The sequence below is a fragment of the Terrapene carolina genome, unplaced genomic scaffold (genome assembly GCF_002925995.2).
Source record: "Terrapene carolina triunguis isolate 2854851 unplaced genomic scaffold, T_m_triunguis-2.0 Scaffold232, whole genome shotgun sequence".
NCBI classification, from domain to species: Eukaryota; Metazoa; Chordata; order Testudines; family Emydidae; genus Terrapene; species Terrapene triunguis.
Window position 1 is genome coordinate 9,391,473 of NW_020664583.1, and position 13,719 is coordinate 9,405,191.

A 13,719-nucleotide genomic window follows, 5' to 3' on the forward strand; every position below is an offset into this window, starting at 1 on the left:
GGGGAGAGCCGAGCCCCCGCCGGGGGGAGAGCCGAGCCCCCGCCGGGGCTCGCCGCCCTCCTCCCAGGGCTCCGGCCGCCCTCCCCCCTGGCGCCCTCCCCCCGGCTGCCGGGGGGAAAGCGGAGCCCCCACCGGGGCTCGCCGCCCTCCCCCCCCCACGTCCTCCTCCCGGCCGCCGTGGGGCGGCAAAAAAGCCAGAGCCAGCCCTGTTTGTAAGTCTGGTATTGCCAGATGTCTAAATATGAAGAAGGCAGGAGAGAGAGGAGTTTGTGTAGGAGCAGAGTTTCATTCTACCAAGTAAATTGCTAATATTTATTTGCATTTTTGTTTAGGAAAACTGAGTGAAATACAACCAAATGGACTCCTCGAAGCTCTTGCTTTGATCTGCTGAGTTTGAGGGAAATCATACTGAGGATCTGGTGTCTACATCTGTAACCTCTAACTTCTCAGTGCTATGGAAGAAAGTGAGGGCGAGCAGGCGCCCCAGCCAGAGAGTCATGAGGACAGCAAGAGCAATGTGAAATCCTTGCCTGGGGGAGCTGTCCGTGTCTGGGGAGAAATAAAAAAACATGCAGTTACAGATGACTATAAGCTCTCCAAACGGGTGCTAGGCTTGGGTGTTAATGGCAAAGTACTGGAGTGTTTTAACAAGGTGACAGAGCAGAAATGCGCTTTAAAGGTATGTAGACTTTTTCTTGTATACATTTTTTGAGGCCAAAGCTCATCTCTCAAAATCCCATAGAAGACCATCTTTTCTGTTGATGCCTAAGTAAAACAGAGATGGATGCATTAGAGATTCTTGGATATGCAGAGAGACAGTCTAGTGTAACAGTATCTTGGTCCAAACTCAAGAGGTCTTTTTCAGACTGTTCCTGAGTGAGTTTTTGTAACAATTATCATTTATATAACTGACTGTGCTTTTCTACTTGGACTGAAAAACCTGCAGCCCTCCCCCCTGAGTGGTTTAGTCAGGGTTTTTGATACGGATACTGTGCAATCAACAGTCAGGAATCTGTTGCAATAGGTCTAGGGCAATGGTTCTCAAACTTTTGTACTGGTGACCCCTTTCACATAGTAAGTGTCTGAGTGCGACCCCCCCCTTTATAAATTAAAAACACTTTTTTGTATATTTAACACCATTATAAATGCTGGAGGCAAAGCAGGGTTTAGGGTGGAGGCTGGCAGCTCGTGACCCCCCATGTAATAACCTCATGACCCCATGAGGTGTCCCGACCCCCAGTTTGAGAACCCATGGTCTAGGGCCTGATGCCTTTATGTGTATTGTATCAGGGGGTAGCCGTGTTAGTCTGTATCCACAAAAACAACAAGGAGTCTGGTGGCACCTTAAAGACTAACAGATTTATTTGGCCATAAGCTTTCGTGGGTTAAAAAACCTCACTTCTTCAGATGCATGGAGTGAAAGTTACAGATGCAGGCATTATATAATGACACATGAAGAGAAGGGAGTACCTCACAAGTGGAGAACCAGTGTTGACAGGGCCAATTCAATCAGGGTGGATGTAGTCCACTCCCAATAATAGATGAGGAGGTGTCAATTCCAGGAGAGGAAAAGCTGCTTCTGTAATGAGCCAGCCACTCCCAGTCCCTATTCAAGCCCAGATTAATGGTGTTAAATTTGCAAATGAATTTTAGTTCTGCTGTTTCTCTTTGAAGTCTGTTTCTGAAGTTTTTTTGTTCAAGAATAGTGACTTTTAAATCTGTTATAGAATGTCCAGGGAGACTGAAGTGTTCACCTACTGGCTTTTGTATGTTACCATTCCTGATGTTCGATTTGTGTCCATTTATTCTTTTACATAGGGACTGTCCGGTTTGGCCAATGTACATGGCAGAGGGGCATTGCTGGCACATATAACATTAGTAGATGTGCAGGTGAATGAGCCCTTGATGGTGTGGCTGATGTGGTTGGTCCTCTGATGGTGTCGCCAGAGTAGATATGGGGACAGAGTAGGCAACGAGGTTTGCTACAGGGATTGGTTCCTGGGTTGGTGTATCTGTGGTGTGGTGTGTAGTTGCTGGTGAGTATTGCCAGTCTTCTGGTTTTCCATCTTTAAAAAAAGTACTAACGGGCAATATGGATCCTGGGGTCCAAGACTTACAGTTCTGATGGAAAGGAGTCCCTGACAAATATTTGCCTGTTTGTTTGTTTGTTTTTTCTTATAAAATATTTCTTAGGGCTTTAAAGAGTTTTTCTAGTTGTTGAATAAAAACTGCAGGGTGGGTGAGTAATTCCATTTTCTTATCTACTTCCAAAAGAGTAGGGCATATGAAAACAGATCAGAGATATCAGGTTTGGGCAAACGTGTTTACCCGCTTATCAATGATGAGCCAATATTAGGGTAATAAGTGTCGTTTAGATAAATAGAGCAGGAAACATGCACTAATAAGTGTAGGGCTTACCTATCGGTTTGTGCAGTATTGTACAGATTTAACCCTAATAGTGACAAAGTTAATCTTCACCGAGTCTGTAAACAAGCATAAGCAACAAAATTGTGTGAACTGCCTCAGAGCTCAATACTGCTTCTTTTGCATTAATTGGGATAACTAGAATATCTAGAAGACTTCAGATACCCTTTTCTGTCCCCACCTTCAAACCCTGAATGCATTGGGAGAGAGTAGGGCAAATCTGCTAGTGATCTTCTGGATGACTTGTTGTGATATGGACAAGACCTTGTCTCTAGCAGGCTGGACCTGAATTCTACAGCAAGGTTCTTGCGTTCTGTACTATGGTGTGGCAGACAGAAATATTGGACTTTTAATTGATTAAACGTGAAAATATGAATCTGTACAGAAATGTAGCCTCAAAATAACAGAGGGACTAATTAATGCATTCCTCGCATCTTCAGTTTTCCTGCTGATTTCTGTATTGACAACGCACAGTTGAATTGCAGAAGTTTATTAGGATGGAGTTGCAGGTTTTGGCAAGTGCGTGGGGGAACGTTGAGGCTTCTGGCACACAGGCAGGCATAGGAGGGTGTTTGAGATTGTCGGATAAGTACATTAGCTTGTTGTTTCTGGTTAAAATGACCAGCAGTGAATTATGGAGTATAGTTGTAGCCATGTCTGTCATAGTGAATTAGTTAATATTGACACTTATTTAATTTTCAGACCTAACTCATTAAAATGAAGGGAACAATTAACATTCAGAGCTATTTCACTGTGTCTGCAGACTCAGGCAGGCCTCATTATATAAGTTTATGCTTGGTTCACATTTTCAAGGTTTTCTTTGCAGCTCTAAGAACTAGACATTTTTAAAATGTGAGCTTAATTTCTAGAGCAGGGGTGGGAAAACTTTTTGGCCTGGGGGCCACATCTGGGTATGGAAATGGTATGAAATTGGGGGTTGGGGTGCAGGAGGACTCCAGCTGGGGGTGTGGGCTCTGGGGTGTGGCTGGGGATGAGGGGTTGGGGGTGCAGGAGGGTCTCCAGGCTGGGACCGAGGGGTTCAGAGGATGGGAGGGGGATCAAGGCTGGAGCAGGCACTTACCTCCAGCGGCTCCTAGAAGCAGCAGCATGTCCCCCCTCTGGCTCCTATGCGGAGGTGCGGCAGGTGGCTCTGCGTGCTGCCCTGTCTGCAGGCGCCACCCCTGTAGCTCCCATTGGTCGTGGTTCCCGGCCAATGGGAGCTGAGGGGGCGGGGCTTGGGGCGGGGGCAGCGTGCGGAGCCCCGTCTGCCCCTCTGCATAGGAGCCAGAGAGGGGTACATGCTGCTGCTTCTGGGAGCCGTGTGGAGTGGGGCAAGACCCTGACCCTGCTCCCTGGCTGGAGCGCCAGAGTGGGGAAAGCCCCTGACACCGGTTCCTGGCTGGAGCTCGAGGGCCTGATTAAAATGTCTGGAGGGCCGGATGTGGCCCCCGGGTGGGCAAACTACGGCCCCTGTTCTAGAGCAGTGGTTCTCAACCAGGGGTACACATACCCCTGTGGATGCGCAGAGGTCTTCCATGGGGTACATCAACTCATCTAGATATTTGCCTACTTTTACAACAGGCTACATATAAAGCACTAATGAAGTCAGTGCAAACTAAAATTTCATACAGACAATGACTTGTTTATACTGCTCTACATACTATACACTGAATTGTAAGTACAATATTTATATTCTAATTGATTTATTTTATAATTATATGGTAAACTTAAGAAAGTCAGCAAGTTTTCAGTAATAGTGTGCTGTGACACTTGTATTTTTATGTCTGATTTTGTAAGCAAGTAGTTTTTAAGTGAGGTGTAACAGAGGTATGCAAGACCGATCAGTCTTCTGAGAAGGGTACAGTAGTCTGGAAAGATTGAGAGTCTCTTTTCTAGAGCATGGTTCTGTGGTAATGTATGAATTTCAAAGCAAATTCTGTAACTGTGAAATCATGTAATAAATTGCGTCCTGGATATAGATGTAATTTTAAAAAACTAATTCAATACTGATGAAGCTACAGAGAAGAATGTCAGAAATTAAAGGTAATGTGCTTTTTAACAGGCTTACCTTTGCCTAATGAGCAGGAAGAACTAATGATGGAGGAAGAGATCTGAGACATCCAATCTAGAGGTTCCCTGTAATGAAAAATGATGCTGAAAAATCAGTTAACCCCTTCAGTGCTAACATACATAGGGCACACAAAACCCCATCCCCTACCTCACTTCCCCCACACACATACACAACCAAAACTATATTCTGTCTGATGTACCTGGTATATCACTGAAGTCTTGTTGTGATGTTTCAGTGGAATGTCTGCACTTCAGGGAGTGCTCCCTTGTTCTGCTGAAATGGCCAGAAAGGTGTTAAGGTGTGTGTAAAGGCCATAGGGAGCTAAAATAGCAGCTGATGCCATATTCTGTGTATACAGTTTTCATCACTATGGATCTGAGTGCCGAATACAAAATGAAATATGCAATTATGTAAAACCGCCAATGGCTCAGAGTGCAGTCACTTCCAAAAAATGGCAAAGAAAAAAATAACCACGGAAGGACAGACAAAATCATCTAATTGTTCTGAACAGAAAAATCTTGTATTGAGCCCTGAAGATACTTAGAGGTGGCAATGTTCAGGGAGGATGTTGTCATTGTTTCACGGGGATCCTGAACCAAGCAGCACAAGTCCCTCTCCTGCTCCTCATGGGACCTCAGAACAGCCCATCCAGACAAAACAGCTGTGTAAAAACTTCTGGAAATATGGTATGTTGAGAAACTCTGCTTTTATATTGTACAGTGTAGGGCTTGTTCTCCTTTTGGAGGAAAATAGGTTCAAGAGTTCTCAGTTTACTTTCTATTGCTTGCTTTCTATTCCCCACTTGCATGTAATTGTCTCACATTGGTGGGGTTAAACAGTAGGTGCGGATGAATTATTATAAAAAGACTCCTTATTTGACATGTAAACGTCAAAAGTAGAGAAATGCAAATGTTACCTTGTGTGTAAATTTTTTGTATAAGGAGCCAAAAGCTGAAAAGAGGGACAGAGGTGGGTATTTTTAGGGCTTTATTTGTGCGTGTCATATAATACATAGTGTTTTAGAATCCTAGAATATTCGGGTTGGAAGAGACCTCAGGAGGTCATCTAGTCCAATCCGCTGCTCAAAGCAGGACCAGCGTATGCGTGTGCACGCACACACAAACTTCCTCCATTGTCTCTCTGCTCCCTGTAACCAAGTCCGCTGAACAAAATAAAAAAACCCTCTTGCTGCTGAAGGTAGAGCTTATCCACAGTAGGTTCTCTTTACCACCAAACTCTCCCATCAAAGCTGCTCCTGACTTGGCAGATGGCACTGCTTTCTGCCTGCAGGTTTTCTTTCACAAGGGAACAAAGCCAGTACAGCTTACTCGACGGAAGGAATTTTTACGGAGGTACTCGAGAAAAGGGCTTGAAGAGGCAGAAACATTCATCCGCAGAGCCATGTGTCAGTCAAGCACTACATATTGTAATTGGGAGGTCCCTGTTGTCTCCTTTAGTCCATGCCTGTAATTGGAACTAGTTAGAATTTCACTAATCATTTTAGACTGGGAAAACACAAGGCATCCTCCCAGGATACTGCAGGGGCTCTAACTGTGGCTTTGCTAATTTTTCTGAAGTGTTATGTGGCTTCGTTTACTCTGCTTGGCATAGTGTTCTGTTATGCGCTTTTTAAAAGTGCTGTCACCTTTGTTTCTATTAGATTGAAATGCCACCCACACTGCTTCCACAGTTCAGAAAATCTAATCTGGCTACTTGCTTATACGCGTAATGACATGTTGGCTGTACAGCAATGTTTCCAAACAATAAGGGTGGAGGAGTAAACAAACTGGTCTACAGGACAGTGGCCTTCTAGAAGGCAATTTTGAGTAGTTCACACATCTATTATTTTTCTACCAGGTAGGCAACTAACCTAGATTCACTTCCATAATTTAGGTGATGTCACAAGCCCTCTTGCATTTTTGTCCCTTCCTTTGTGTCCTGACCCCATTCTTCATAGTTCTACTTCCCTGTGGAGCTAGACTTGGAGAAAGTGCTGATACTTAACTTCCCTTCTGCTTGCATTGCAGTCAGCCTGAAAGCTCTCTATTATGTCCCTTCCTTATGGGGATAAAGGAATCTGGGCCAGCTTTCTACCTGGGACAAAGGTGATAAACATGAGGGTTACTGAAAGTTGCCTTCTTGAAAAAGGCCAGTGGTTCTCAACACTTTTTTTCTTCTTCTGTGGAATGAGACTCACAAAGTGGCCAAAAAAATCATCCCATGACCCACCCTATCCCACAAAGCTCTGTGGAACTGAAGATGATATGATTTAGGTTTATAGGATGGAGGTGTATCAAAAAAGGTGAGGAGACTGGAGGGTCTTCTGGGTCATGGAGGCTTTTCTGTGCTTGCACGATGCTCCGTTCCAGGGTGGCAATGAACTGCTGCTAGTGGATGAGAAGCTGGTCAAACAGATCCTTAGAGCACTGTTGCTTCTTGCCCTGGAGCCTAGCACTGTGTGGAGGGAGAAAACTGTTGTCCTCAGACTTGGGGATGCCTGTTCAGGGATAGCATCAGCAGGAATGAGCCTCTTCTTTCTTTTTGTTACTGGGTTCTCACTGTGTCACAGTGAGTTTGAGATTTTTACATTGGTTAGCAGCTGGATGTGACTCACTGAACATCCCCTTTAACCCACTTCTGCTTCACACCCCACTGAGTGAGAATTGGTGCATTATGGCTTGTAGATAACAAAACCGTTCTTTTATTTGAGACTTGCAGACCATGTGCAGCTGTGTTTTTTACTGATCCCTGGATCTCTTTCCTTTTGAGCTAGTCTGAATCTAGTAGCTGAGCAGGGGTAACGTTGAGATTTCTGGAAAGGTCAAAGGCAGTGGTTTGAGTGTTTTGATACACTACGAAAAAGGACTGAAATGGCAGAGTGGCTGCCTGTGACTTTTTCCCTCCTGCACACACACACAATATACGCTAACACCCTCCTCATCTTGGTTAGGGCAACATGAGTTGGATGTATGAATGGGCCTGCTCCAGGGAGCTAATGGGATGTGGGAGAAGGCAGATGCTGGGTGAAACAAGCATACTTCAGGAAGATTCCACCTGAACTGGAGCAGAACCTAAAATATGCACAGTGTGAGACTGGTACCCTGAACTTTGTTCTTAGATGCCAAACCCAGATCATGTATGAAATACCTAAAATAAACATCCACTGCGTGGATAGTGGATTATTTTATCTGTCCCAAGAAACTTTTTGCAAATCAATGGGTTACTTGAAAGATCAGGATCATTCAAACACTTACCTGTTTGCAGTTGGTCTAGAACTGCTGCATCTTATGGACCAGTTGTTTTGGTTTGGTTATCAGTGGAGTTTGTCAATTGGCTTGCACTCTACAGATGTAAATAAGTTGGTTAGTCTAGTGGTCTCTTGTGCTTATTGCCAGCGTGGGCTGATTTCTAACCATAGAAGAGTTGTATAATCGGGGTATAGCAGGTGGATGCTAACTCATCAAGCCTGTAAAGTGGAAATGCAGAAAGGAAGGGGATGCTGTAAAACGATTAAGGTCTCTGTGAAAAGCAAGCTGTACTGCTGTTCCCTCTGTGCTTTTTATGTTCTCTTCTAGTGTGCCAACAAGCTGAAACATGTTCCATCCAGACATGTGTAGTAACAAAGCTGAGGAAAATCAAGGCGTGTCCCTGTGGCTTCAAGCAGATTTGAAGATCTGAAAAACTGTTACAGATACAAATCTTGTCATGTGCGTCTGTCTGTCTGTCCATCAGACCTGACTAAGATCGCTCTGTTTTAGGAATAGATGACCCTTCTCCCCGTCTCTCCCCATTTATAGTTTAAATCCTTCTGTTCCATTTAACGACAGTAGAACCTCACTAATTCACAGTGACTGAGCGTCTCATTACAGATAACTGGATTTTGCATATCAGTTTTAATGTAAGCACCCAGTAAGCTAGAATAACAAAATGTTCATTTATTTAGACAAGTCTGCTTCAGTTTTAATTATTTCTGCTAATACTTCGCAGCACAGGGATGCCTGAACTGAATGTCTGATCCAGCCTTCTGCAATTTGAGGAAAATCGCATCCTCCTTTGAATGTCAAGGCTCAGGCCCGTTTCTCCTTCATAGTGCACTAGTAAACGTGGAACGGTGTCCTGTGTACAAGTAATGCAGTCTTAGAAAAATGAGGAGTCCTGCTAGCCCTCTGCTATTAAATCTCTGCCCAAAAAATGGGGAGAGACCCCCATTTTCCTGTGTTAAAGTGATAGGGAGCACAGATTAGCAACATTCTGCGGTAATTGGGACCATATGCCAACATGCATAGATAAAAGTGCTTGGCATACATAGAATGTTTAATATTAATATTTTAATTGTATATTAAGTGAACCAATTTAAAGCAGATGTAAATTAACCATTGATTATTGATCAGTTCATATTTGTACAACACTCCATTCTAAAATAGTTTGCGAACTACATTTCACTCACTTTTGAAAAGCAGCCATTGTTAGCATGAAATGTTTATTGTTCCATATTATGGGATAATAGCTACACTCCCATTTTTTTTCTTGATTTTCCTGACTTAAAGATGTATTTAATTTAAAAAGCCAAACTGTTTAGACTATGTGTAATGTACCAACGGCAATGGTTCCTGTTTAGCAGTCCTTATTTCTTTTACCACAATAAGAGTTTGTTGAACTGCTCCGCTTCATGGTTTTAATACTGCAGATATCCACATGGAAACCTTGAACAGCAATGTGGTGTACATGTGTCCAGTGATGGGACCAGAGTAGAAACCTATTTAACTGGAAAAACATGAGAACTTCTCTCTCTCCTAACCAATGGAACCAACAGCCTCTCTGGATTAGAGCGTATAAATTGTCTGGATTGTGGTACTTTTACACAGACTTCCTAAGTATTTAAGATGATTCAAAGCTCTCTTAATGAGATTAAGCTATAACTCCCTTGCATTTTAATACCTCTAAACTGAAAGGAGGAAAGAATTCTAGTTCAGCCTGCTAATCAGCCCTGGGCTTCCTATTTTCTGAATCTTTACAATATGGCATTTCATGCTGAGGCGTCTGAAAACTGCTTTGAGAGGAATAGCAGACACAACATGTTTAAAATTAATTTATTCCAAAGCAACTTTAACAATGCCAAACTTTTGATAAAATAATCGGAATGTTTAATTTCAGACACCAACCAAGCTGGCCAATGAGCCAGAGCTTATTAAAGTTGCACTGTTCTCGAGTCTGACCTATTGTCAGTTCAAAATCTGGCTCGTCTCCACAGGCCTTTTCCCAAAAATATTAGTTCTTCCTGATTCCTGTTTTGAGCGTGCTAATGGTTAAGTAATAAGCCCTCGAGCAGCTTGTGGGATTTGAGTCAGCTACTGTCTGGGACAGATTTATGATGCCTATTTCAAGGGTGGAGTTGAGAAGTGCAGAATTCTGTTGGAATGCACTGCTAAAATATACAAATTCAGGGCCCCCATCTCTGGAAGCCACAAAGAGTAGCTAGAATGGTACTCTTTAGTTGCTCTCCATTGAGATTTTGGCTAGTGAGAGTGATTTGCCTTGTGAACTAGCCGTGATGCCCCTTATATTCAATATCTCTGTTATCCCTTACAAACATGTGAGTAGGTAAGATAACTTATAACCATTATTGGTTTTCAGTTACATTTTTTTCTTTTTTGAGGGAAAAGCCTGGATGGTGAACTACTAGTGTCTTTCTTGCACACTGTTCTGTGCATATATATCCTGAAAGTCTAAGATCTCTCTAAGGTTTATGGCAGATTGGATATTACTGTTGTGGGATATTTAAAGCCCTGTTCACAATACCATAGGGCATAGTGCACAATAGAAGCCCTGCTACCAAAACATTCTCCCCATTTGCAGGTCTGTGTGTCTGTTTGGGGGCTTGTTTGTTGTTTTTACCAAAAACTTAAAATCCTAATTTTTTTTCTTTTAAGAATTCATTTCTCACAGAGCTTTATAACGATTCCGGTTTCCCACATGTTGCTTTCAGTCAATGTGGCTTTGTCAAAAGCAGTCTAGTTGCCACAGTAACAGAGTTGTTAATAGCAAAGATGTCATTGCTTGAAGGTGGGGAGAGGGGGAGGGCGGGTTTCTCTGGCTCAGCTGCCTCTCCACAGTAGAAGCTCCTGCTGGAGCCACACTACAGTACAAGGTCTCCATTGTTTTTGTGAGGAGTAAAAGCCTTTTATTTTGTTCTCCTCTTCCCTTTCCAATCAATTTACAATCAAACTTTGACACATGGGAGGGTGACGGGGCTTGACATTGGCTTGATACTCTGAAGCGTTCCTGTTCTTTCAGACCCTCCAATCTCAAGGATACTGCTGTTGTCCTCTGTGTTCAAAAGAAAGTTTCTGTGAACAACAAAGCACTTGCATACATACAGGACCTGCAGCATTCAGTTTGTGTTTATAACTAAAATAACACATAGACACGCCATCCTCTTTCACTTTAGTTCACAACCCTTTTATGAAGGTAGTGTGAAAAATGATCTATCCCTTCACCCTGTGCTGTAATATGAAACCAAGAGGACACTCAAAGAACTTAAAGGGCATTGAGTTTTCAAAGGAACCTAAGGATGGGACTTGGACATCTAACTCCCTTAGGAAAATCCCATCCTTAAACAGCATGTTACTTTTATTAATATTTAGTGAACCTGTGGAATTCTCTGTTCTAATGTCAGTGAAACCAATGCTATCAGGATTTTAAAAGGGACTGGGTCATGTTTATGAACCTTAATGAAATGTGTGTCTCTGCAAGCAAGTTATACAAACTTTTATGTTTTGAAGCTAATAGTGCTATGTAAGTCCTTTGTGTTAGTTTGCAGTGATAGTACCCATGCTTCAGGGAAGTAACTGATTCTCTCCTTTTCTCTGCTGCTAAATATACCGCCTCAGCAAGTATAGCATTCTGCTAACCAAGGAGAGAGAAGTGGAGCTAGGTCCTGATTTTGCAAGTGCTTATGGACATGAGTAATGTCATTCACATGCATAAAGTTATGCACATGTAAGAGCTTGCCCACAGGGAGAGGTTATTCCAGAATAGGGTAGGAAGTGAATTTAAAGCACATCAGCTATTACAGAATAGCTCCCTGTCTGGACACTTATTCTGATATAAGAATTAGAGAGCTAAACTGGAAAAAAGGCACTCTTATTCCGGAATCTGAGTGTCCACACTGAGCTATTGCGGAATAGCTATTCTAGTCAATTTCCCCATGAAGGGTACATCTACACTTACCGGAGGGTCCGGCGGCAGGCAATCGGGTTTCTGGGATCGACTTATCGCGTCTAGTGAAGACACGATAAAATCGATCCCTGATCGCTCTGCCGTCGACTCCGGAAATCCACCGCGGCAAGAGGCGGCAGCGGAGTCGACGGCAGCGCGGCAGCGGTCGACTTTCCCCCGTCCTCACAGCCAGGTAAGTCGACCTAAAATACGCAACTTCAGCTACGGTATTCACGTAGCTGAAGTTGCGTATCTTAGGTCGGACCCCCGCTGTAGTGTAGACCTAGCCGTAGACAAGCCCTAGGTGTTTGCAGGATCAGGGACCTGGAGTCATCCTATCGGATTTAGTATGGTTACTATGCTACTCCTGGAGCATTATGCTGTCCTCATTTTTTCTTTTTTAAAAATAATTTTAGTTTTGGGTGCACTGTCTGCTACTTTAGCCTTTAATAGAAAGAAAAAAGCTACAACCAGGTAATTGCTATTAAAATGACATTTAACCAGGGATTTGAAACGGAGTGGAAATAAGCTGGTTTAAAATATTTATATATAATATGTTTCGAATGCACGGTAAAATCAGACTCTACCCAAATGCACTCAAGGATGTAATTCCAATTTAGGTGTCTCTCTCACATTAATAGTTAAAACAACACAAAAGTTTTATAGCCCTCTTTTGCAATCAGATGTATTTTATTACTGTATCTGTATGTTACTTTCAGGCAGGTGCCTTATGTACTGTAGGAATCCTCCAGTTATATACAGAAATAACCTGGGTAGCAAAAGGGAAAATCTGTGCATTGTCTGCATCTGGTATGCTGGAATTTGTTGTTTTACAAGGTAAACCTCCTGCAGGATTAACTGGGTTGGGTCTCATTAGGTTCTTTACTTTACAGTCTTTGGAAATTGACAGGATTTCCAGCACCAGAGAGAGAGAGAGCTGGGGAACGGCCGATTAATGTAGAAACCGTCTCAGGCTACATCTACGCTACAGGGGGGAGTCGATTTAAGATACGCAAATTCAGCTACGTGAATAGCGTAGCTGAATTCGACGTATCACAGCCGACTTACCCCGTTGTGAGGACGGCGGCAAAATCGACTTCTGTGGCTTTTTGTCGGCGGTGCTTACTACCACCTCCCCTGGTGGAGTTAGAGCGCCGATTCGGGGATCGATTGTCGCGTCCCGACGGGACGCGATAAATCGATCCCCGAGAGGTCGATTTCTACCCGCCGATTCAGGCGGGTAGTATAGACCAGACCTCAGTTATGAAGGATTGGCACTGGGTGGAATAGTCTTTCAGCTCTGTAATAACTTTCTCTTGTTGCTGAGATGCTGTGATTAAAGGCCTTTTAAGGGTGGAGGGCAAAAGAGCTTGGGGTTACTTGTAAGACAAGTGCATTTCAGAAATCCTGATCATCAGGTGCACCTTTATTTTAGCTGGTGGTGTAACTGCCTTGACTTGTAATGGGTCTGCATGCCTATTGCTATTCATAAATAGGATGTTGCACTGAAGATCTGAAAATTCTAACCTCTTGCTGCAATAGGGTGGGGAAGAAAACAATAATATACATTACTGAGAAAAGGCTTAAAAGAGAGATTAACAGAGCCTTTCACACCTCTCAGCTGTCTGAATCATTGGTTTTGGGCAGCAAAAACAGTTTCAATGTTATATACTGGTGCACAAAAGTCAATTCACACAGGAAGAACATGGGAAAAAATGCTCAGAATTGCTGGTTCAATAAAACTTCCAATGAAGCAATATCAAAACTTTTGTTTAACAAAAATACCCCCAACTTCCCCCCCCCCCCCCCCCATACAACATTGTACTAGAGTAGTTGTGGCCATGTCAGTCACAAGAGCTGTGTGTGGCTGGGAAGCTTGTCTCTGTCACCAACAGAAGTTGGTCCAATAAAAGATATCTCATCACCATGTCTCTCTAGAACTGTACTAGGTAATTCGGCTTAACCATTTTGAAGTGTTCTGTCTTTTTTTTTTTTTTTTTTTTTTT

General features: G+C 43.1%; 1 protein-coding gene across 5 annotated transcripts in view; it reads left to right on the top strand.

The window, feature by feature from the left end:
• The window catches only part of MAPKAPK3 (MAPK activated protein kinase 3), a 118,366-nt gene that overhangs the window by 43,806 nt on the left and 60,841 nt on the right, over window positions 1-13,719 (top strand). For all 5 annotated transcript variants that reach the window (XM_024205702.2, XM_024205700.2, XM_024205703.2 and 2 more), the window contains exon 2: window positions 333-679. In XM_024205702.2, coding sequence (XP_024061470.1) covers window positions 455-679 — 225 coding nt within the window. In that variant the 5' untranslated portion in view covers window positions 333-454. The remainder of the gene's footprint in view (window positions 1-332; window positions 680-13,719) is intronic.